Consider the following 16,351-nt stretch of genomic DNA (forward strand, 5'->3'; position numbering starts at 1 on the left):
AAGCTTGTTCCAAGTAGGTGCTTTAGACCACTGAGCCATCTCTCCAGCCCATAATGCCACTTCTTTGAAGGACTTGGAAAGCACAGTGGGATTTGGAAAGCAAGTCACTATGAGGCCTCCTCACGCTAGTAGAAGCCACCACTATTCGCTGATTTGCTGCGAGAAAAGGATGCTGCAGAGAAGGAAAGGAAGAGCAGTAATGGCAGGATATGGTCTTGGAAGCGCTATCAAGGCACAGGGTTAGGACCTGCCTTGAAATGGGTTCCTCTGGAATAAGAGGAGATAGATAGACATGCTGCTACAGTTAAGCTGTAGGTAGGAAGAAGGTCTGTCATGTGCTGAAGGTGCGGCACAGGCAGGGGTCTTGGGTCTGTATTACAAAGAAGATCTGGGAAAGCAATTAGGAAATTAAACATCAAACATCAAACAGCACGCGCCTCCAGCCTGAGGCATGCATTCACTCCAGCAGTGTTCAGCAATGATGGAGGAGTAAATAGCTAAAAGTGGGATCTGTCTAAGGAAGAAACTCTGCTGAGAGTACAAGAAAAGGTGTACATATAATAAAGTCCTGGAAAGACAGAGAAGTCCAGAACTGGGTGGCGAACTAGGAAAAGAGGACATGGAGGAGATGGAGGGCTTAATGTGGCAGAGACAGCAGCTGGAAGAAAGAGGCATCTGGGCAGGGAGCAGAAAGAGCCCTGAGGCTTCAGAGGTGGGGCCGGGGCCAGGAGGGATCCCAAATGGGCCCCAAACTGAGGGACACGGCTAAGGGACTGAGCTATATATCTCCCCCTAACAAACACAGCTTTTGTGTAATTCCCACGTGATGAAAAAAATCGACTTGAGGGAGACTACCGAACTCCCTGGAGCCAGTGCTGGCACAGAGACTCCTCTGCAGCCAGGTGCAGTGCATGCCCCTGAATGCAGCACTTGGGAGGCTGAGAACGTTTGCAAGTGCAAGGCTGGCCTGGGCTAGGCAGAGTACAAGGACTGAGCTGTACATAGTGAGACTTACATAGTGACCCCATCAGTATCAAAAAACACTCCTGCTCTATCTCAAGATTGTTAGGACACAGCACTAGCCTGCTAAGTAAAATAGCGTATAATTTAAAAATGCTTTTCACTATCAATGTAGTCTACAAAGATAAACTTGCCTAGCTTCCTAAATGGCAATTTGGGTTTCTTTCTTTATTTCTTTCTTTTTTTTTTCTTTTTGGTAGTACTGGGGATTGAACTCAGGACCCTGTGCTTGTCAGGCAAATGCTTATTCTACTGAGCTATGTCCCTGGCCTAAATGGCAATTTGAATAGTATTCGCTTAGATTTAAAATACACATGTTCTTTAACCTGGAAAATCTGCTCTTAAAAATTAAATTACTCATGGACAAAAACCGATGTGCAAGGATGCTTATTGCAGCATAATTCATAATAGTAAATGCCTACCAAAACTTAAATATTTATTAACAGTAAATATGGTATATCCAATACACTAAACTATTACAGTCATAGGGAACAAAAGATGTTTCTTAAAACGACTCCAAAATAAATTAAAGTGCATAAAACCGCACTATTGTATATTCCTGTTTTTCCCAAACCAAGCACGCATGTTTACTAAAAATGCATGGAATACATATAGAAAGGTAAGATTTACCTTTTTTTTTTTTTTTTTTTTTTTGGGGATTGAACTCAGGCCCTTGTGCTTGCCACGGAAGCACTTGTTTCACTGATCTATCTCCCCAGCCCTTAGAAAGGCAGGAGAACAGCTGCAGAACTGCTTTTTCTTTGGAGGGCTTGGTGGTGGCAGCGGGTGACTAAGCCCAGGCTCCTGCACTGACTTACATCCCTAACCCTTTCTACAATTCTGCAACAGTGTCACTCGGCGTGCTTAGTTATGCAGGCTGGGCTTGGACTTATGATCCTACTCAGCACCTCAGAGTACGTGGACTACAGGTTGTGCCCAAACACTCAGCACCTTTTATCCCTTGTGCTAGGGATGGAACCCACATCCTGGAGAAGCCTATGCATGCATTCTACTACTGAGTTACAACCGCAGCTAAGTTGATCTGCTTGCATTATTAAAAAATTTAGTTTAGGGGCTGGGGAGATAGCTCAGTAGACTAAGTACTTGACTGGCAAGTGCAGGGTACTGAGTTCAACCCTGGTGCAACAACAACAAAAAATTAATTTAACAAACCCAATAAAATCTAGATGTACAAACATTATTCTGTTTTAGATATGCAGAGTTACAATTGTCCAAGTGTTTTCACCATTATTTCTCACAAACCCTATAAAGTAGGTATCATTATCTTTATTTATGTAAGGAAAGCCATATGCTGGCAAATGTCAGGACTGGAGTTTGAAGTTAAATGATTTCAGGACCCACCTGGTGGTACAGATTTAAAGCCTGGTCAGTCTGTCGCATTTCACTAGCCACTACCTTCTGGCGATACTCTACTTCTGTGGCGGTGAACCTGTTAGCCTGTGTGCCATGGTGGGCCTTTGTATCACTGAAACACTAAAAGATTTACCATGGCTGCTCCACTTCCCATATCTTCAGCAATATGTATTACTTACTACTAGTGTTCCAAACAACTTGTTTCAACTCATTCCCACAGGCCTTCCTATATTTCATTTCCTCTGTGTGGCATGCCTGTGTCTAACCTAACCTCTTTTCCTATAAAAGTCATAGGATAAATCTTCAGGAATTTATGTTTATAGTAACAAGCATCCAAGCATTCATTTACACAAGATTCTACTTCCCTCTAGCACTTAATCCTGTCACAGTGAGTGTGCTTGCCATGTCTACCTCAATATAACTGTGTTCCCTGAGGCAAGGACTCTATAAACTATTTCCTGTCTTTAGTCTATGAGGATAACATCATTAGCATTCAACAAAATAAATTCAGAAGACAGGTAATAGGGAATGCTTTGCAAACTGAGCCACAGGTTACACTCCAAGAAACTCTAAGAACCCAAACCACTGAACTACTACTAAAATATGCAAAATATGAAAATAGAATATATTTTGCATTTTGCAGGTAAGAACAGGATGGTCTCCTATCTTCATATTGTTAGAGAAAAACAATCCATCCTTTACAAACTTGGACACAAATTTAGAATCATTAAGTTCAGTTTGCTTTACGTGTTACAATGATTTTCCAGTGGACATATGGTTCTATAATTTATAATTAGTCAGTTTAAGTTATTTCACCATTATTTTGAAAGACATACACACAAAATGCACTTTGGCCTTAATTTGCTGTTCAATCCAAAACAAGAAGTACACGTTTTACATTTCCAAAATGATCTATGTTGTCTTGTTATCAAATAAGTCAGTCACTAGGGTAATGTTTTGAATAGAAGATAATAGCTGCTGTACTTTCACATTTCTAGGAAGTGATACAAAAGCCAACTGATCACCTTTTGGGGTACTAGAATCCTAGGAGAGTTCACTGGTTACCTACTAACTTTTGTTCACCGTGCTGGTGACATAGTAACTCTTTTGTAAAACTGACCCACCTATTGTAAATTATTTACCAAGAGACCAATAGAACAGGTACTTTTTCTTTTTAAGGATCAAAAACACTTTCTAAACATGAAACATGTTTGAAATGAAGATTTCTCAAGGAATTTAATGCCTATTATTTGCCCAAATTAATATTTTAAACCCTTTTAAAATCCTGAGCCGTATGCATGTAAAACAATATCTTGATATTTAGCTCCTAAGTACTGACAGCAAGATTTTGGGTGACAAGGGTTACCATTATTTGAATCTACCTGGTTCCTCGATTTCAGTTAGTATACAACAAATGACTCTGGACAGTGAAGGATTTATAAAAAAAGTTTCACTTGAAGCAAACTCAAGCATCAAAGAGAAAGATTCTAAATAATGCAGAACACCTATGTTGAATGCCTGCCTGACAAGCACAAAGTCTTGTGTTCAATCCCTAGTACTTTAAAAAAAAAAAAAAAAAAAAAAAGAAAAGAAAAAAGAATATCTCTGTTGAATTTTCCATATGGAAGTCTAACCAGCCTGAATGACTTCATGTAACAGGAATCTGGGAACCAGTGTTTGGAAGTCCGAACACTTGGCCCCTGGCAGTAAGAGATCTCTCCACACTCTTGTTATTGTAGTAGGTGTGGCACCTACTGAGATTCAAGTCATTGGTGGTAGGAGAACCTACCAAGAAATGCTTGGCAAGTGGGAACAAGGTCAGAGGGAAAAAAACATGCATGTGGAATACACAACTGTACGAGCCAGAGGCCCTCAGGTCAAGGTCCCCCAGGCGCTGCACAGCTCCCACCAGGAACAGTGCATAAGGACATTTCCTAGCTCCCTAGCGGTTTACCAGTTCTGGCATTTTGCCATTTAGAGATGTAAAGGGAGACAAGACATTACATAATGCCTAGCTAAGGAGCCAGAGAGACTGCAGGTAAATGTACTTATCTATGTAACATCTTAACATGAGAAATATAAAGTGAAGTCCTACCGTAATTAGAATTTAATAATTTATGATCCTACACACTTGATCTTAGTTAAGATGCCAAGAAGTGATAATTTATGATCCTTAATTTATGAACTGTTCCCATTTTTTTAATTGGCAGGGCATAAAAATGACACTTTTCAAAGTTGATACTGACTTGTATTCAAAGCATTAATATATCAACCACTTAAAAATTAAGATTTACATATTTTGACTTAAATGTGGAAAAAAGTACTTTTTTTTTTTTAACATAAAGTACTTCCTAGTTACCTGTATGTTTTCGAAGATGCTCTTTAAAATGTCCAAAGTGATCAAACTGTTTCTCACAGTACTGACATATGTGAATTTTTTTCCCAGTTCTTTGCTTCTTACTGACCCCACCTTCTTCAAGGTGGTAACAACTTAGGTGTTGCTTCCATGCACTCTCCCGCAGATACCTTTTATTGCATATCTCACACTTGAAACTCTCAGTGGAGTGTGATTTCATGTGTTCCTTAAAATGGTAAAACAATTTAAATGAACAGTTACATTTCTCACAATGGAACAAGTCCTTCACATGTGACAGCTGAAGTTCCACAATTTCAATATCTTCTACCTGTTTGCTTATGGGGTCAGATGCACAGCCATCTTCATCATTCATCTGCCCTTTTCTATCACCTTGGCGGTATTTGCTGGTAATATCTGCCAACAAGGCCAGAGCAGAATCATCAGAGGAGCCTGTGCTCTGAATGTACTTTATGGACTGCTTGGCAGAAGCTACTTCCTCTAACGTCTCAATGCCTTCATCTTCCACTTCAATTGTACCTTCAGCAATCTCCACCTCAATTTCCACAGGTTCTGATTCTGCAGATGGCAATGACTCAGTGATAACATTTGAAGTTTCTGCAATCTTTCTTTTTTTTGCCTCATTTTTTCCTGTGGTATTTTCCTCTAAAGGAGCGGAGTTTTCTTTATTTCTGAAATATATAATGTGTAGACATTAAAGACTTAAGATCAAAAATCTTATGAGGTTTTGAAGAAACCGGTAAATTTACATGGAAAGGCAAAAAACAAAACTGAAAAGCTTATACTGGATGAGACCTTCATAAAGCTAGAGCAACTAAAATAGTGGTGAAAGCACAGGCATGGAGAAAAGTCAGAGTAAGTCCAGAAAAAGACCCAAACTTGCTTTTCAAAGAAGGTTCCGAAATAATTTCATGAAAACAAAGATAATCTTTCACAGTTGTGTTTGAAAACGTCGTATCTGTATGGGAAAAATAAACCTCAACCTTTGTATCACACCATAAACAAAAAACTAATTCAAAAATGGGTCAGACTTACATATAAGACTAAAATCCAAATTTCCACAAAAGGAGAAAATCTCAGCAATAAGCCCACTGACCTTCCCCCTCCCAATCTTCCTATGAAAAATAGTAAAAGGCTTAAGAATATCATGACAGCAGGGCAGTGAATATTCAGGATTAAACTGTACTCTTAAAAGTAACTATATGCAAGTCAAACCTGACTCAAGCTAAGGACAGATTTTGGGAGTCCCCACAGCCCAGACAGTGTCACAATGAAAGCCTTGGTGCCCACTAGTCCTTGGGTGGGCTGAAAACAACAAGACTAGTGTGGTGGAGCCACTTGCTAGGTATGGTTCTATGTTGCTTGAAATGACTAAAGGCAATTTACGCTCAGCTAAGTGTGCTGAGAAAAAACTCAGGAATGTGATGACTGAAAATTGCATGGCTGTCAGAGTCTGATCCCCGGCTCATCACCCTACCTTGGGCCCTGGAGAAAGGAGGCACTCGTATTTAATTGATGGTGGTGGCTACAGTTTGGAGAAGAACAGGTGGCCGTCCTGAGCTTGAGGATGGGGCCCATCCCACACACTGTTGATTTGCTGTCTGAACATGAGTAGAAAACGTGCAAGTATTTCCTTATCCCTTAAGCACCAGAAAGATCACTCAAAATGGGATCAGTTGCATGGAGACAAGAACCAGAAGACCAGTGGACATCCTGACATTTGCTGACAGTGACAGGTCAGGATTTAGGACAGAATGTCTCTATGCTCTGAAGTCTGTAATACTGATAACGCCTTGTTAGGCAAGCTAGAAGCATTAGTCTGCAACTTGTGATCAATGGAGGTTGCTGATAAATTTCAAGAAATTTTGGGGGCCTATTTACCCCCAAAAGTAAAGATTTTCCTGGATACATGCAGGAAGCTTCACAATGTTCAATCCTCCAGTCAAGGAAAAACTGTTTCTGTTTCCCTCCCATCAAAACTGAAGCCCAGCATCCTACAGAACTTTTTAGGCACCAAAGACACTATGTACCTTACTTGTGATTCTGCTTTCTCCTTTACATTGGCAAATCTCTAAGCCACATTTTTGTTTTGTTTTGAGATGGGGTTTCACTACGGAGCTCAGGCTGGTCTGGCCTTGAACTCACTAGAGTCTAGGATGGCCTCGAAATCTCAGTGGTCCTCCTGTCTGAGCCTCTGTAGTACTGGGATTACAGGTATGCACCATCACGCCTGGCTAAGCCAGCATTCTTAAAAGGGACTCTAACCAACAGGCTGTGCTGGAAGTTGTCCAACAAACTGCAGCATATTCTCTACCTTTCTGTCCCACAACCCTGAAGTTGCTAGTCTCTGAGACTGACACTTCTGCAAAAAGAACTTCTGGCAAAGGGACAGCTTCCAACCAAAAGTAATTCTTTGAGCTTTGGACCTGACCTAAACACAGCTTCAAGATACATGTCTTTTAAAAACAAAACCAACAAATAGCTCCAACCCATCTGCTTGCTGTTGGACATTGCTAAAACTGATGTACAAGCCATGGAGGTCTTGGGGTTTTCCAGCCTGATACTCATGATGTTTTACAATATCAGTATTAGTGGGTGGTAGAGAACATGAAGGTCATGTGCAGACTTCATAATTAATAAAGGTGAAAATGGCACTGGTGATGTCCTATTATGTCATTTGTCAAACAGATGGCATACGTAAAAACCGTGAAAAAGTGGTGGCTCTTACTCTGTTGTCCAGAGCAAGGTCATGAGATTAATGAGGTCCACAATTCACTGTCAGGCTACGCTAAAACAGATGTTCACTGGGCTTCTGTAGGTGTGTAGCCACGACAAACTACAAAAGCCAAAATGGACATAATGGCTCTACTCAGCGGGCACAAGCCAAGGCTGTCGTCACAGCTGTAGCCAGCATTTCCCATGCTTAATCTTGCTATATATTTATTGACTCATGGGCTGTTGCCAACTGTCTGTTGACTTAGAAGACTACGCATATTAAAGATTCCTCTGTCCAGGGCTCCAACTCTGGAAAAGAATGTTTCTAGCTGTTACTAGCACTGGCTCACTCACTCATACTAAATCTAACCTAACTCCAGATGGATAACACACTGCATCACAGACTGAAAGACTGGTCTGGATGTATGCCAGGCTGCTGACACCTATTAAAGGCCAGCATATTTGCTTCACAACAAAATAGTTGCTTCATAAAGGGTAGATTAACTACATCAGACTTTTAACCTCATCCTATGAGTATCAAGGTCACCTCTGTGGACATCACTTTCTCAGGTTATAACTGTTGCTGTTCCACTTTGATTAGCTAGTTCAGGCTGCAAAACTGCAGCCCTTAAAACTAATTTCGGTGGTCAGTGGTATGTTCAGCTCTCAGAACCACCTACAGTCTGAGAATGGTGTGCTTTTTACCATAAATGATACTCCAAAATGGGCTATTAACTAGTAATCAAGACACTGACAGAGTTTTCATGCTCTCTACCACACACTAATGCTGACAGAACACTCTAATGACCTCAAGCAATGACTCCAAGATTTCTGATTCTACTCTCCTGTCTTGTCCAAAACAGTTTGTTTTTCAAATTTTGTTGTCACCAGGATGGACAGCTACACCACTGGCAACAGCCTATGAAAGAGACCATCTTTTCTCAGCTGCTTCCTAGATAGTGAAGACAAGATGGATGTGAAACTTACATAAATATTACTAGAAAATTTTGAAAATGATTGTTTTCTTTCCCTCAGGAGCAACACTAGAACAATCTGACTGGTACTCCTTCCAAGTGATAGCCTGTTAAAAATGGGCTTAAAAGGTTCAAACAACTGTTTTAGTCACCTAGACTTTCCTGTTGAACTGACATCATCTTATACTGTACGAGTAGCGCCCATTTGGTTGAAAATAATGCTTAAAAATATATGTATAATGGACCATGTGAGTGAAAGTAGGAAACTTAATAGGTCTGGGTCACCTGGGGTTGGGTATTTTAGAATCTCAGAAGATACAGAGGAAGGAACATCAATGATCTGTTTTCTAGAGCTACCCCTATAGCTTTCTCAATGAAAAAAAATGCTTTGATGCAGCTTTTCCAACTGCTCCATGAATCTTTAAACTGGCTGCTGACTGGCTCTACGATCTGATTCTGAGTTCCCTTTGCACCAATCCCTTTAAAAACGGCAGTTCCAGTTTTGTCACGTCTTTGCCAACACCTGGTGTTGTGAAGGCTTAGCTTTTAAGTTTTAACAACAAAAAATCTTAAAAAACAGAACATTTTCTTCAAGGGACAGACACATCTGAGACTTGCATACCATATGGTTTCTGTTCAGGTTACTTAGCTCTGCAGTGTAGCATGAAGAGTGCTGTAGGCAGTACTTAAGTGAATGGTTTTAGCCATGTCTTACTAAAGTTCTGTTTACGTGAAACAGGAAACACTTAGGTCAGAGCTCATTGCTCTCTGCTAGAGGAACTCTAGTAGGTGTATATATAGGTGTATCAAAGTTTACAACGTGTATGGCGTCACATATATCTGAAAGTAAGTGGTCAGACTTTACATACACACATCTACGCAACCATTTTCATTCCCAAGGTAACCACTCTCCAACATTTCATTTTTAAAGCCTTTACTATCACTATCTTCATCCCCATGCTGTCACTACAGGTTATTTCTCATTTTTACAGTTTCATATTATCTTGTCATTATAATTTTTAAAAATACTACTGTATTAATAGTTAAGTCCTTTTTAATGTGAGCAATATTCTCTTGTATGATTTGACTGTTACAAGTACTGTGGCTGCAACTATTTTCATACAATTCTTTAGATATATGCTTTCATTTTTCTTGGCAAATGTTTAGGAGCTGGGTAGACAGATTCTTAATGTTTAATGTTGTAGGCTGGAGTTTCTCTTTTAAACTTCCCCATTTTTAATTTTTTTTTTTTTTTTTTTTTGTCACCTGTGAACCGTTTGGGATTTTTACCCTGTTTGCAAGCTAAGAGGTTAGGTAGCCAGTTTCCTGGATGCCAACAGAATGTCTCTGACTCGAGAGAAAGGATGTGACTGACTATAGCACAGCAAACAGCATGAACTTCCTATTTGTATCCGTTTTCCTGTCCCCTTCAAGTTTCACAAAGATAACACAGTGGCTTAGGTATATACTATACTCACAGTGGTTTGGTCATAGTTGAAGTACTCTTGAGTTTTAGGAACTGCAACTCTTACAACTTGCTGTAAGCAAACCTGCCTGGCCTCTGTCTTAAGAGAGGGGACATTATTTTTATTACAGACAATAAATGAACCTACCTTCCAATCTGGAGGAGAATGAGCTTTATCTTTTAAAGTTACATAAATATCTTAAAAGTATACAAAAAAAGTATACAAAATAAAATACTGTTGGTGCCTTTATTTACAAGATAATCAATAAACAAGGATGCATGGAAAATTGTATCCTAACGGTATTTTCATTTCTGAATTGGTTTTAGATGAATGTTCCCTGGGTACCACACTTTACTTGTTGCTCATCAACCTACAGTAGGGACCAGGGCCTGACTCATTCATTTTTTGTCATACTGGGCTAATTTAAGGTTACTAGAGTATGTGTGTGTGTATTTTATTTTCTTTTTAAGGCTATTAACAGACTTTTAGTCAACAGAACATGGGCCCCTGCAGTGCTGACCTCACTCACTGTATCCACTCCATCAAGTTCTATGAAGGACTCAATCAACTAAGCAAATCCCTAGATGGCTTTCTCCTTTAGTTTCTTCTTTTTAAAAAATCTTTTATTTGGTACATGGTCTTGCTATGCAGCTCAGACTGTAGTGATTCTCCAATCTCAAGCCTCCCCAGTGTTGGGATTACAGGCATGTGCCACCATGCTGGTTCTGGTGGCCAGCTCTACATACCCAGGATTCCAGGGCTGGCATGGCATGTAGTACCAGGGATTGAACCCAGGTCCTTGCACTTTGCCAGGCAGGCGCATACAGACCACCCAGCTATCTCCCTGGCCCTCTCCTTTAGTTTCTATACTGACATTTTCACTTAGCCCTAGGCATTAGTCTAAGTATAGCAAGATATTTTAGCCATTAGAGAGACATGGCACTGGCCCTAAGGAGAAAGTCTAATATGATTATCATTTATAATAAGCCTTGCTGCAACTTGAGGCTGATGTGAATGCCTTCAGAACCCAATATTGTCATTAGTCACATCAGCCTAAGTCTGGTACAATTTTGTGACCCTTTGTAATGAACAGCTCCTACTGAAGGGAGCACTATACACATAAGTCAGTTATTTCTCCATGGAGCTTCTCTTTGAGAACTTGTTATTAAGACTAGTCTAGTTCTGGAGACATTTCCAGTCATATGAGAACCACCTGATGTGTAAACATTTTTGATAGGCTCTTGTAGTCATCTCTGAGTTGCAAGTCATATATGTGAGAGAGGGAAGGAAGTTAGCACCTGGCTCTGCACAAGAAGTGCAACGCAAGGGTCAGTCACAGAAAGTTATTCTTACTGACACACCTAAAGTAGGAAGCCAAATCGCCATTATCACTAGCATGATTTCCCCCTTTCCTGGTTCAGTTACAGTAACTGTGTCGACTGCACTGTTCGGGAATGGCCTGGGATCGAGGTGCTGAGTTCTACCTTTCCTACGTATCACAAGCACCTGAATGCCAGCTTAGTAGGAGTTGTCTTACTTCGTGGACTCTTCTCAGTATGAGAGTAGAACAGTGAGGTAACACTTGTTTGAATATTTCTTGGGGGGTTAGGTTTTGTTTTTGAAATAGGGTCTCACTATATAATACAGGACAGCTGTAGCCCAGGCTGGCCTCAAACTCACAGTGATCCTCTTGCCTCAGCCTCTCAAAGTGCTGGGATTATAGGTGTGTGCTGTTTTGGTTTCACAGATATGTGTATGTATGTAAAGTCTGACCGCTTACTTTCAGATATATGTGATGCTATACACGTTGTAAACTTTGATACACCTAAATATACACCTACTAGAGTTCCTCTAGCAGAGAGCAATGAGCTCTGACCTAAGTGTTTCCTGTTTCACGTAAACAGAACTTTAGTAAGACATGGCTAAAACCATTCACTTAAGTACTGCCTACAGCACTCTTCATGCTACACTGCAGAGCTAAGTAACCTGAACAGAAACCATATGGTATGCAAGTCTCAGATGTGTCTGTCCCTTGAAGAAAATGTTCTGTTTTTAAGATTTTTTGTTAAAACTTAAAAGCTAAGCCTTCACAACACCAGGTGTTGGCAAAGACATGACAAAACTGGAATTCCCCTTTGTTACAGGTGGGAAGATAAATGGTAGAACCACTTTTTATAAAGATTCCACTGTATTCCCAAAATTAAATGTACATTAAAACTCAAATCTGTCCTACTTAGAAACGTTTATTGTTATGTTCATGTCTAGATATCTCCCCCAAAGCCATATACAGTTATGGAGAGTGGGCTTTTCATAGGTGGAACCTAGAGTGTGTGATTGGCCCATGGCTATGGGTGTGAGTGCCACACCTGCCCCAGGGCAGGCAGCCCACACACACTGCGATGGACACAGAGTCATTCTCTTGTTACTCCTTGCTGCTCTGCTGCCATGAACAGCTGCCCTCTGCCGGGTCGCCCTGTGGACTGAAATGTCTACACACTGTGAGCTTTTCCTTCCTTAACCCTGGGTGTCAAGATATTTTGTCTCAGCAATGAGAAAAAAGACACTGACTTACAGAAATGAAGTTGTATGTCCAAAAACTTTTGTGCATAGCAGCCTTTTTCTAACAGCCAAAAACTGAAAAACCCAAGTCTCATCAGAAAAACAAATGATATGCCCATGGTATGGAATATTAAGTAATAAAGAGAACAAAATAGTATGCCCTAGACAAATTTCTAGAACAAAACGCTAAGCGAGAGAAGTCCCTTGTGAGAGACCGCACACTGTGGAGGCCACTTCATGTGACACTCTGCAGGGAGGAGTGGCTTGGTGGGAAACGCTTCCCTACCAAGCTCGGGGGGTGGGGTGGGGTGAGGGTGGGGGTGGGGGTGGGGGTGGAGGAAGCACTGAGGTAGAGCCACACCCCAGCCTTGCAAATACAAAGCATAAACTACAGTGATTAGAAATTAGGCCGAGTGTGGTGGTACATGCTTGTAACCCTAGCACATGGTAGGTCGAGGCAGGAGGACTGCAGTTTGAGGCCAGCCTGGACTACAGTGAGTGCAAGGCAGCCTAAACTACCTAGCAAGACTGTCTCAAAAAAACCAAACCAAATCAAAACAAAAAATTGCATCATTGGTTATGCAGAATAGGGAGTCAGGATCAACTATAAAGTAATCCGAAAACCTTCTAGAGTGGAAATATTTCTGTATCTTAAGTAAGGTAGCGGTTACAACAGTACAGACACATAGTTATTGAAATCTAAACTCTAGACTTAAAATGAAAGTTATTATATGAAATTATATTTCAAGAAGCCAGAGGGAAAAAAATTTATACAGTATTACGGCTTTCTAATAAGAATATGTCCTGCTAAGGTGAGCGCAGGGACTGGTATTCAATCCCTGGCACCACATGCTGCACCGGCCCTGCCTCCAGGCGTGCTGAGCTGCCACAAAGACCCAAGTGTGGTGGTGCGCCCCTGTGATCCCAGTAGTGGAGAGGCTGGAAACAGAAGGATCACTAGAGTTTGGGCTGTGTAGTGAGACCCTGTACCAAACACATAAAAAAGTCAGTTTTAAATAAGCAATGATGCAATTTCAAAACACCTACTCTTTTGTAGTGCTGCTCAATAAGCTTATACTGTATTTTAAAAATAATTATACACTGCAAATGTGACAAGAGCACCTTATGTGCTTTCTTTTTTTTTTTAGTGGAACTGGGGATTGAATACAGGCCCTTGCACTTGCCAAGGAAGTGCTTACTCTACTGAGCCATCTCCCTGGTCCCACCTTATATACTTTCTGTATGTGCAAAAGTTACACAATAATCTTCTCAATGGTTCCTTTTAGTCAATTTAACCACAACTAATTTAATTTTCATTCCTCGATTGATTAGTTTGTTAAATCTTTTTTGTTGTTTTGCAGTGGTAGGGACAGCCAGTTATGCCTGTCTTCCTTTCTAAGAACACATAAAACCCTCAGTTACTGACTTTCTGCTCATTCTTCTGATGACAAATATTTGTTCTATTAATGTGAAATGGCTCACTGTTACGCTACAATTGTATAACTTTGCTTTACCATCAATTCAGTGTGAACATTTGGAATATACTTTAATAAACTCACCTAGATGGCTATCAATTACCACAAATAACTGCGAAACAATTTAACTGAAAGTAAGTTATGAGGATTGATCATTCATTTTAAAGAGTTAGCCCTACTTGAAAGATACTAAAATAAGCATGGTCTTTATAATACTAAAAGACTAAGGCTAATTGTTCTAATGCTGAGGCACATTGTAACGTACTTATTAATCAGCCTTCTGCTTCTGTATGACCTGGTGAATCCAAATCCCTGTTCCAAAAAGGAATAAAGAACAAAAAAATCCTGATGCAAACAGGCTTGTGTTTTGTAAAGTGGGATTCAGCTTATATTCAGAGCTGAGTGGTATGGTAAGAGGTTTTAGAGGCTTGTGAAGGAGTGAAGCTGTTTTCAAACTCACCCAAATGGTTCCCCAAGAAAAAATACATTGCCTTGTGTCAAAGCTTAATGAAATAATTTGTCTAAGGAGAAAATGTGGGAAAAATAGTAATTACTACATGAATGGAAAATGTAAAAGATAAAATAAAAATAGAGGAGAACCTAAACCTGCTTGGAGTGAGCACTCAAAGCTTTAGAGAACCAGCAGCTAACTCTGAATTGAGACTAGAAAAATGAGTAAGATCTGTCATTGAGTAAAGCAGTGAGAGGGTATTTCAATTAAAGAACAGATTTAATATTAATATGTAGTAGACACTGTTCATATAGTAATTCAAAAGATTAAAGTGTTTTTCATTGCAGCCACTGAGGTAGCATTACCAACTGTGGCTATCAGAATGACTAAAAACTTAAAAGGAAACAATGGAGGAATAAAAATGACCACAGAGGACTTTAAAAAATACTGACACATTTCACAGGATCTAGAAGGCCACACATACACAGGGCTATATGCTTGCCCAAGAAGATTCAAAGGTCTTATCTTCATAGGACCGTGAATTTCTCTGCACTTTGGAAGCAAATGGGAAGGCAGAGTTGTAAACTGGGTGATGGGAGCACTATGTACCCCAATACAGACAGCTCCTCAACAGATGGAGACTTACAGTTCAAGGCATGTCACAGGAAGTCTCCAGTCCCAGCTGACCAGTAAGCTTAGAGTTCAATGGTCACATATAAAAAACAAACCTTCCAGATTTGTAAAGTCAAGAAACAGTAAGAAATTATGAGGGGACAGGCCAAAACTAAATACCAGTACTGAGGCTTTATTCAAAACATCAAAATTTTAACCAAAAACACAATTATTAAGACATGCAATGGAGCACTGAGATATAGCTGATATACAGCGAAAAAAAGAAAAAAAAAAAATCAAAGATTCCTACAGAAGCCCAGCACTATTTTCTTTTCTTTCTTTTTTTAAAATTTATGCATTTGGTAGTGTCTCACTTCGTAGCTCGGAGTTGGACTTGTAGTGATCCTCTTGTTTTCAGCTTCCCCAACACTGGGATTACAGGCATAGGCCACCATGCCTTGACTCAGTGGCCTGCTCAGTGTGCCTGGGGGTGGGGCCAGCACAGCCTGCGATGCTAGGGAATCCTGGTCCCTGTGCTTGCCTAAGCAAGCACTTAGTCCACTGAGCTATCTCGCTAGTCCTACTATTTTCAGTTTTCAAAAGAACACTTCACAGTATACTGCATGCCTAGCTGGTTCAAGAGATAATATATGCTACTGTATACTAAAAAGCAGAGATGGCTGTAATTACTATGAGTATCCCAGTGTTAGAACACCTCTAGAAGGTTTTAAACAGACTACATAACAATACCCAATTATTCCTACTTTCAACTCTCAAAGCCTATAAACTCTAAAGGAGCTCTTTTAGGAATGTCTCCTAAATAGATCACTGTTACAGAATATTCCACTGTTCTGTGGCCAAAAACTCCCATAGTAAAGTACTCACTGCCACAAGCAGCACAAAGGCCACACAAAAACCTTTTCTCAGAAGGTTCCCATCCAAGATTTAACCACAATCTATTATTCCTTCTATACACATTTCCCTTTGCTTACTTCTATTTTGAGAATGGATGGCCTAATCAGGTATACCATAGGACCTTAAGCATGTACCTCTATTTTGGTACTCTAATTTAGCACACTCTGCAGCAGAGTACTGGTCTGGTTTTGATTGGCACACTTGTATCTAAGCACAAATGCTTGCTAAATACCTGTTTGCTAAGTGCTAAATATCAGACAAAATACAGACATCAAGCTCTTTCCAGAAGGTTTGAGCTGCCGAAATAATTAAAACAAACAGCATTTTTTGACCATTACAGTTTAATTATTTTTTAAGAGACGGTCTAAATTTTCTTTTCACTAAAAAAAAAAAAAAAAAAAAAAAAAAAAAAAAAA

At 40.0% G+C, this 16,351-nt stretch overlaps 1 protein-coding gene across 8 annotated transcripts in view; it reads right to left on the reverse strand.

Moving 5' to 3' along the window:
• The window catches only part of Znf131 (zinc finger protein 131), a 36,814-nt gene that overhangs the window by 3,951 nt on the left and 16,512 nt on the right, over window positions 1-16,351 (reverse strand). For 5 of the 8 annotated variants that reach the window (XM_023707572.1, XM_023707573.1, XM_023707571.1 and 2 more), the window contains one exon: window positions 4,754-5,439. In XM_023707572.1, coding sequence (XP_023563340.1) covers window positions 4,754-5,439 — 686 coding nt within the window. The remainder of the gene's footprint in view (window positions 1-4,753; window positions 5,440-16,351) is intronic. The other 3 variants (XM_023707576.1, XM_004647304.3, XM_023707574.1) reach the window with 1 other exon arrangement.

This window comes from Octodon degus, unplaced genomic scaffold (genome assembly GCF_000260255.1).
Source record: "Octodon degus isolate 3935 unplaced genomic scaffold, OctDeg1.0 scaffold00299, whole genome shotgun sequence".
Taxonomy (NCBI): Eukaryota; Metazoa; Chordata; class Mammalia; order Rodentia; family Octodontidae; genus Octodon; species Octodon degus.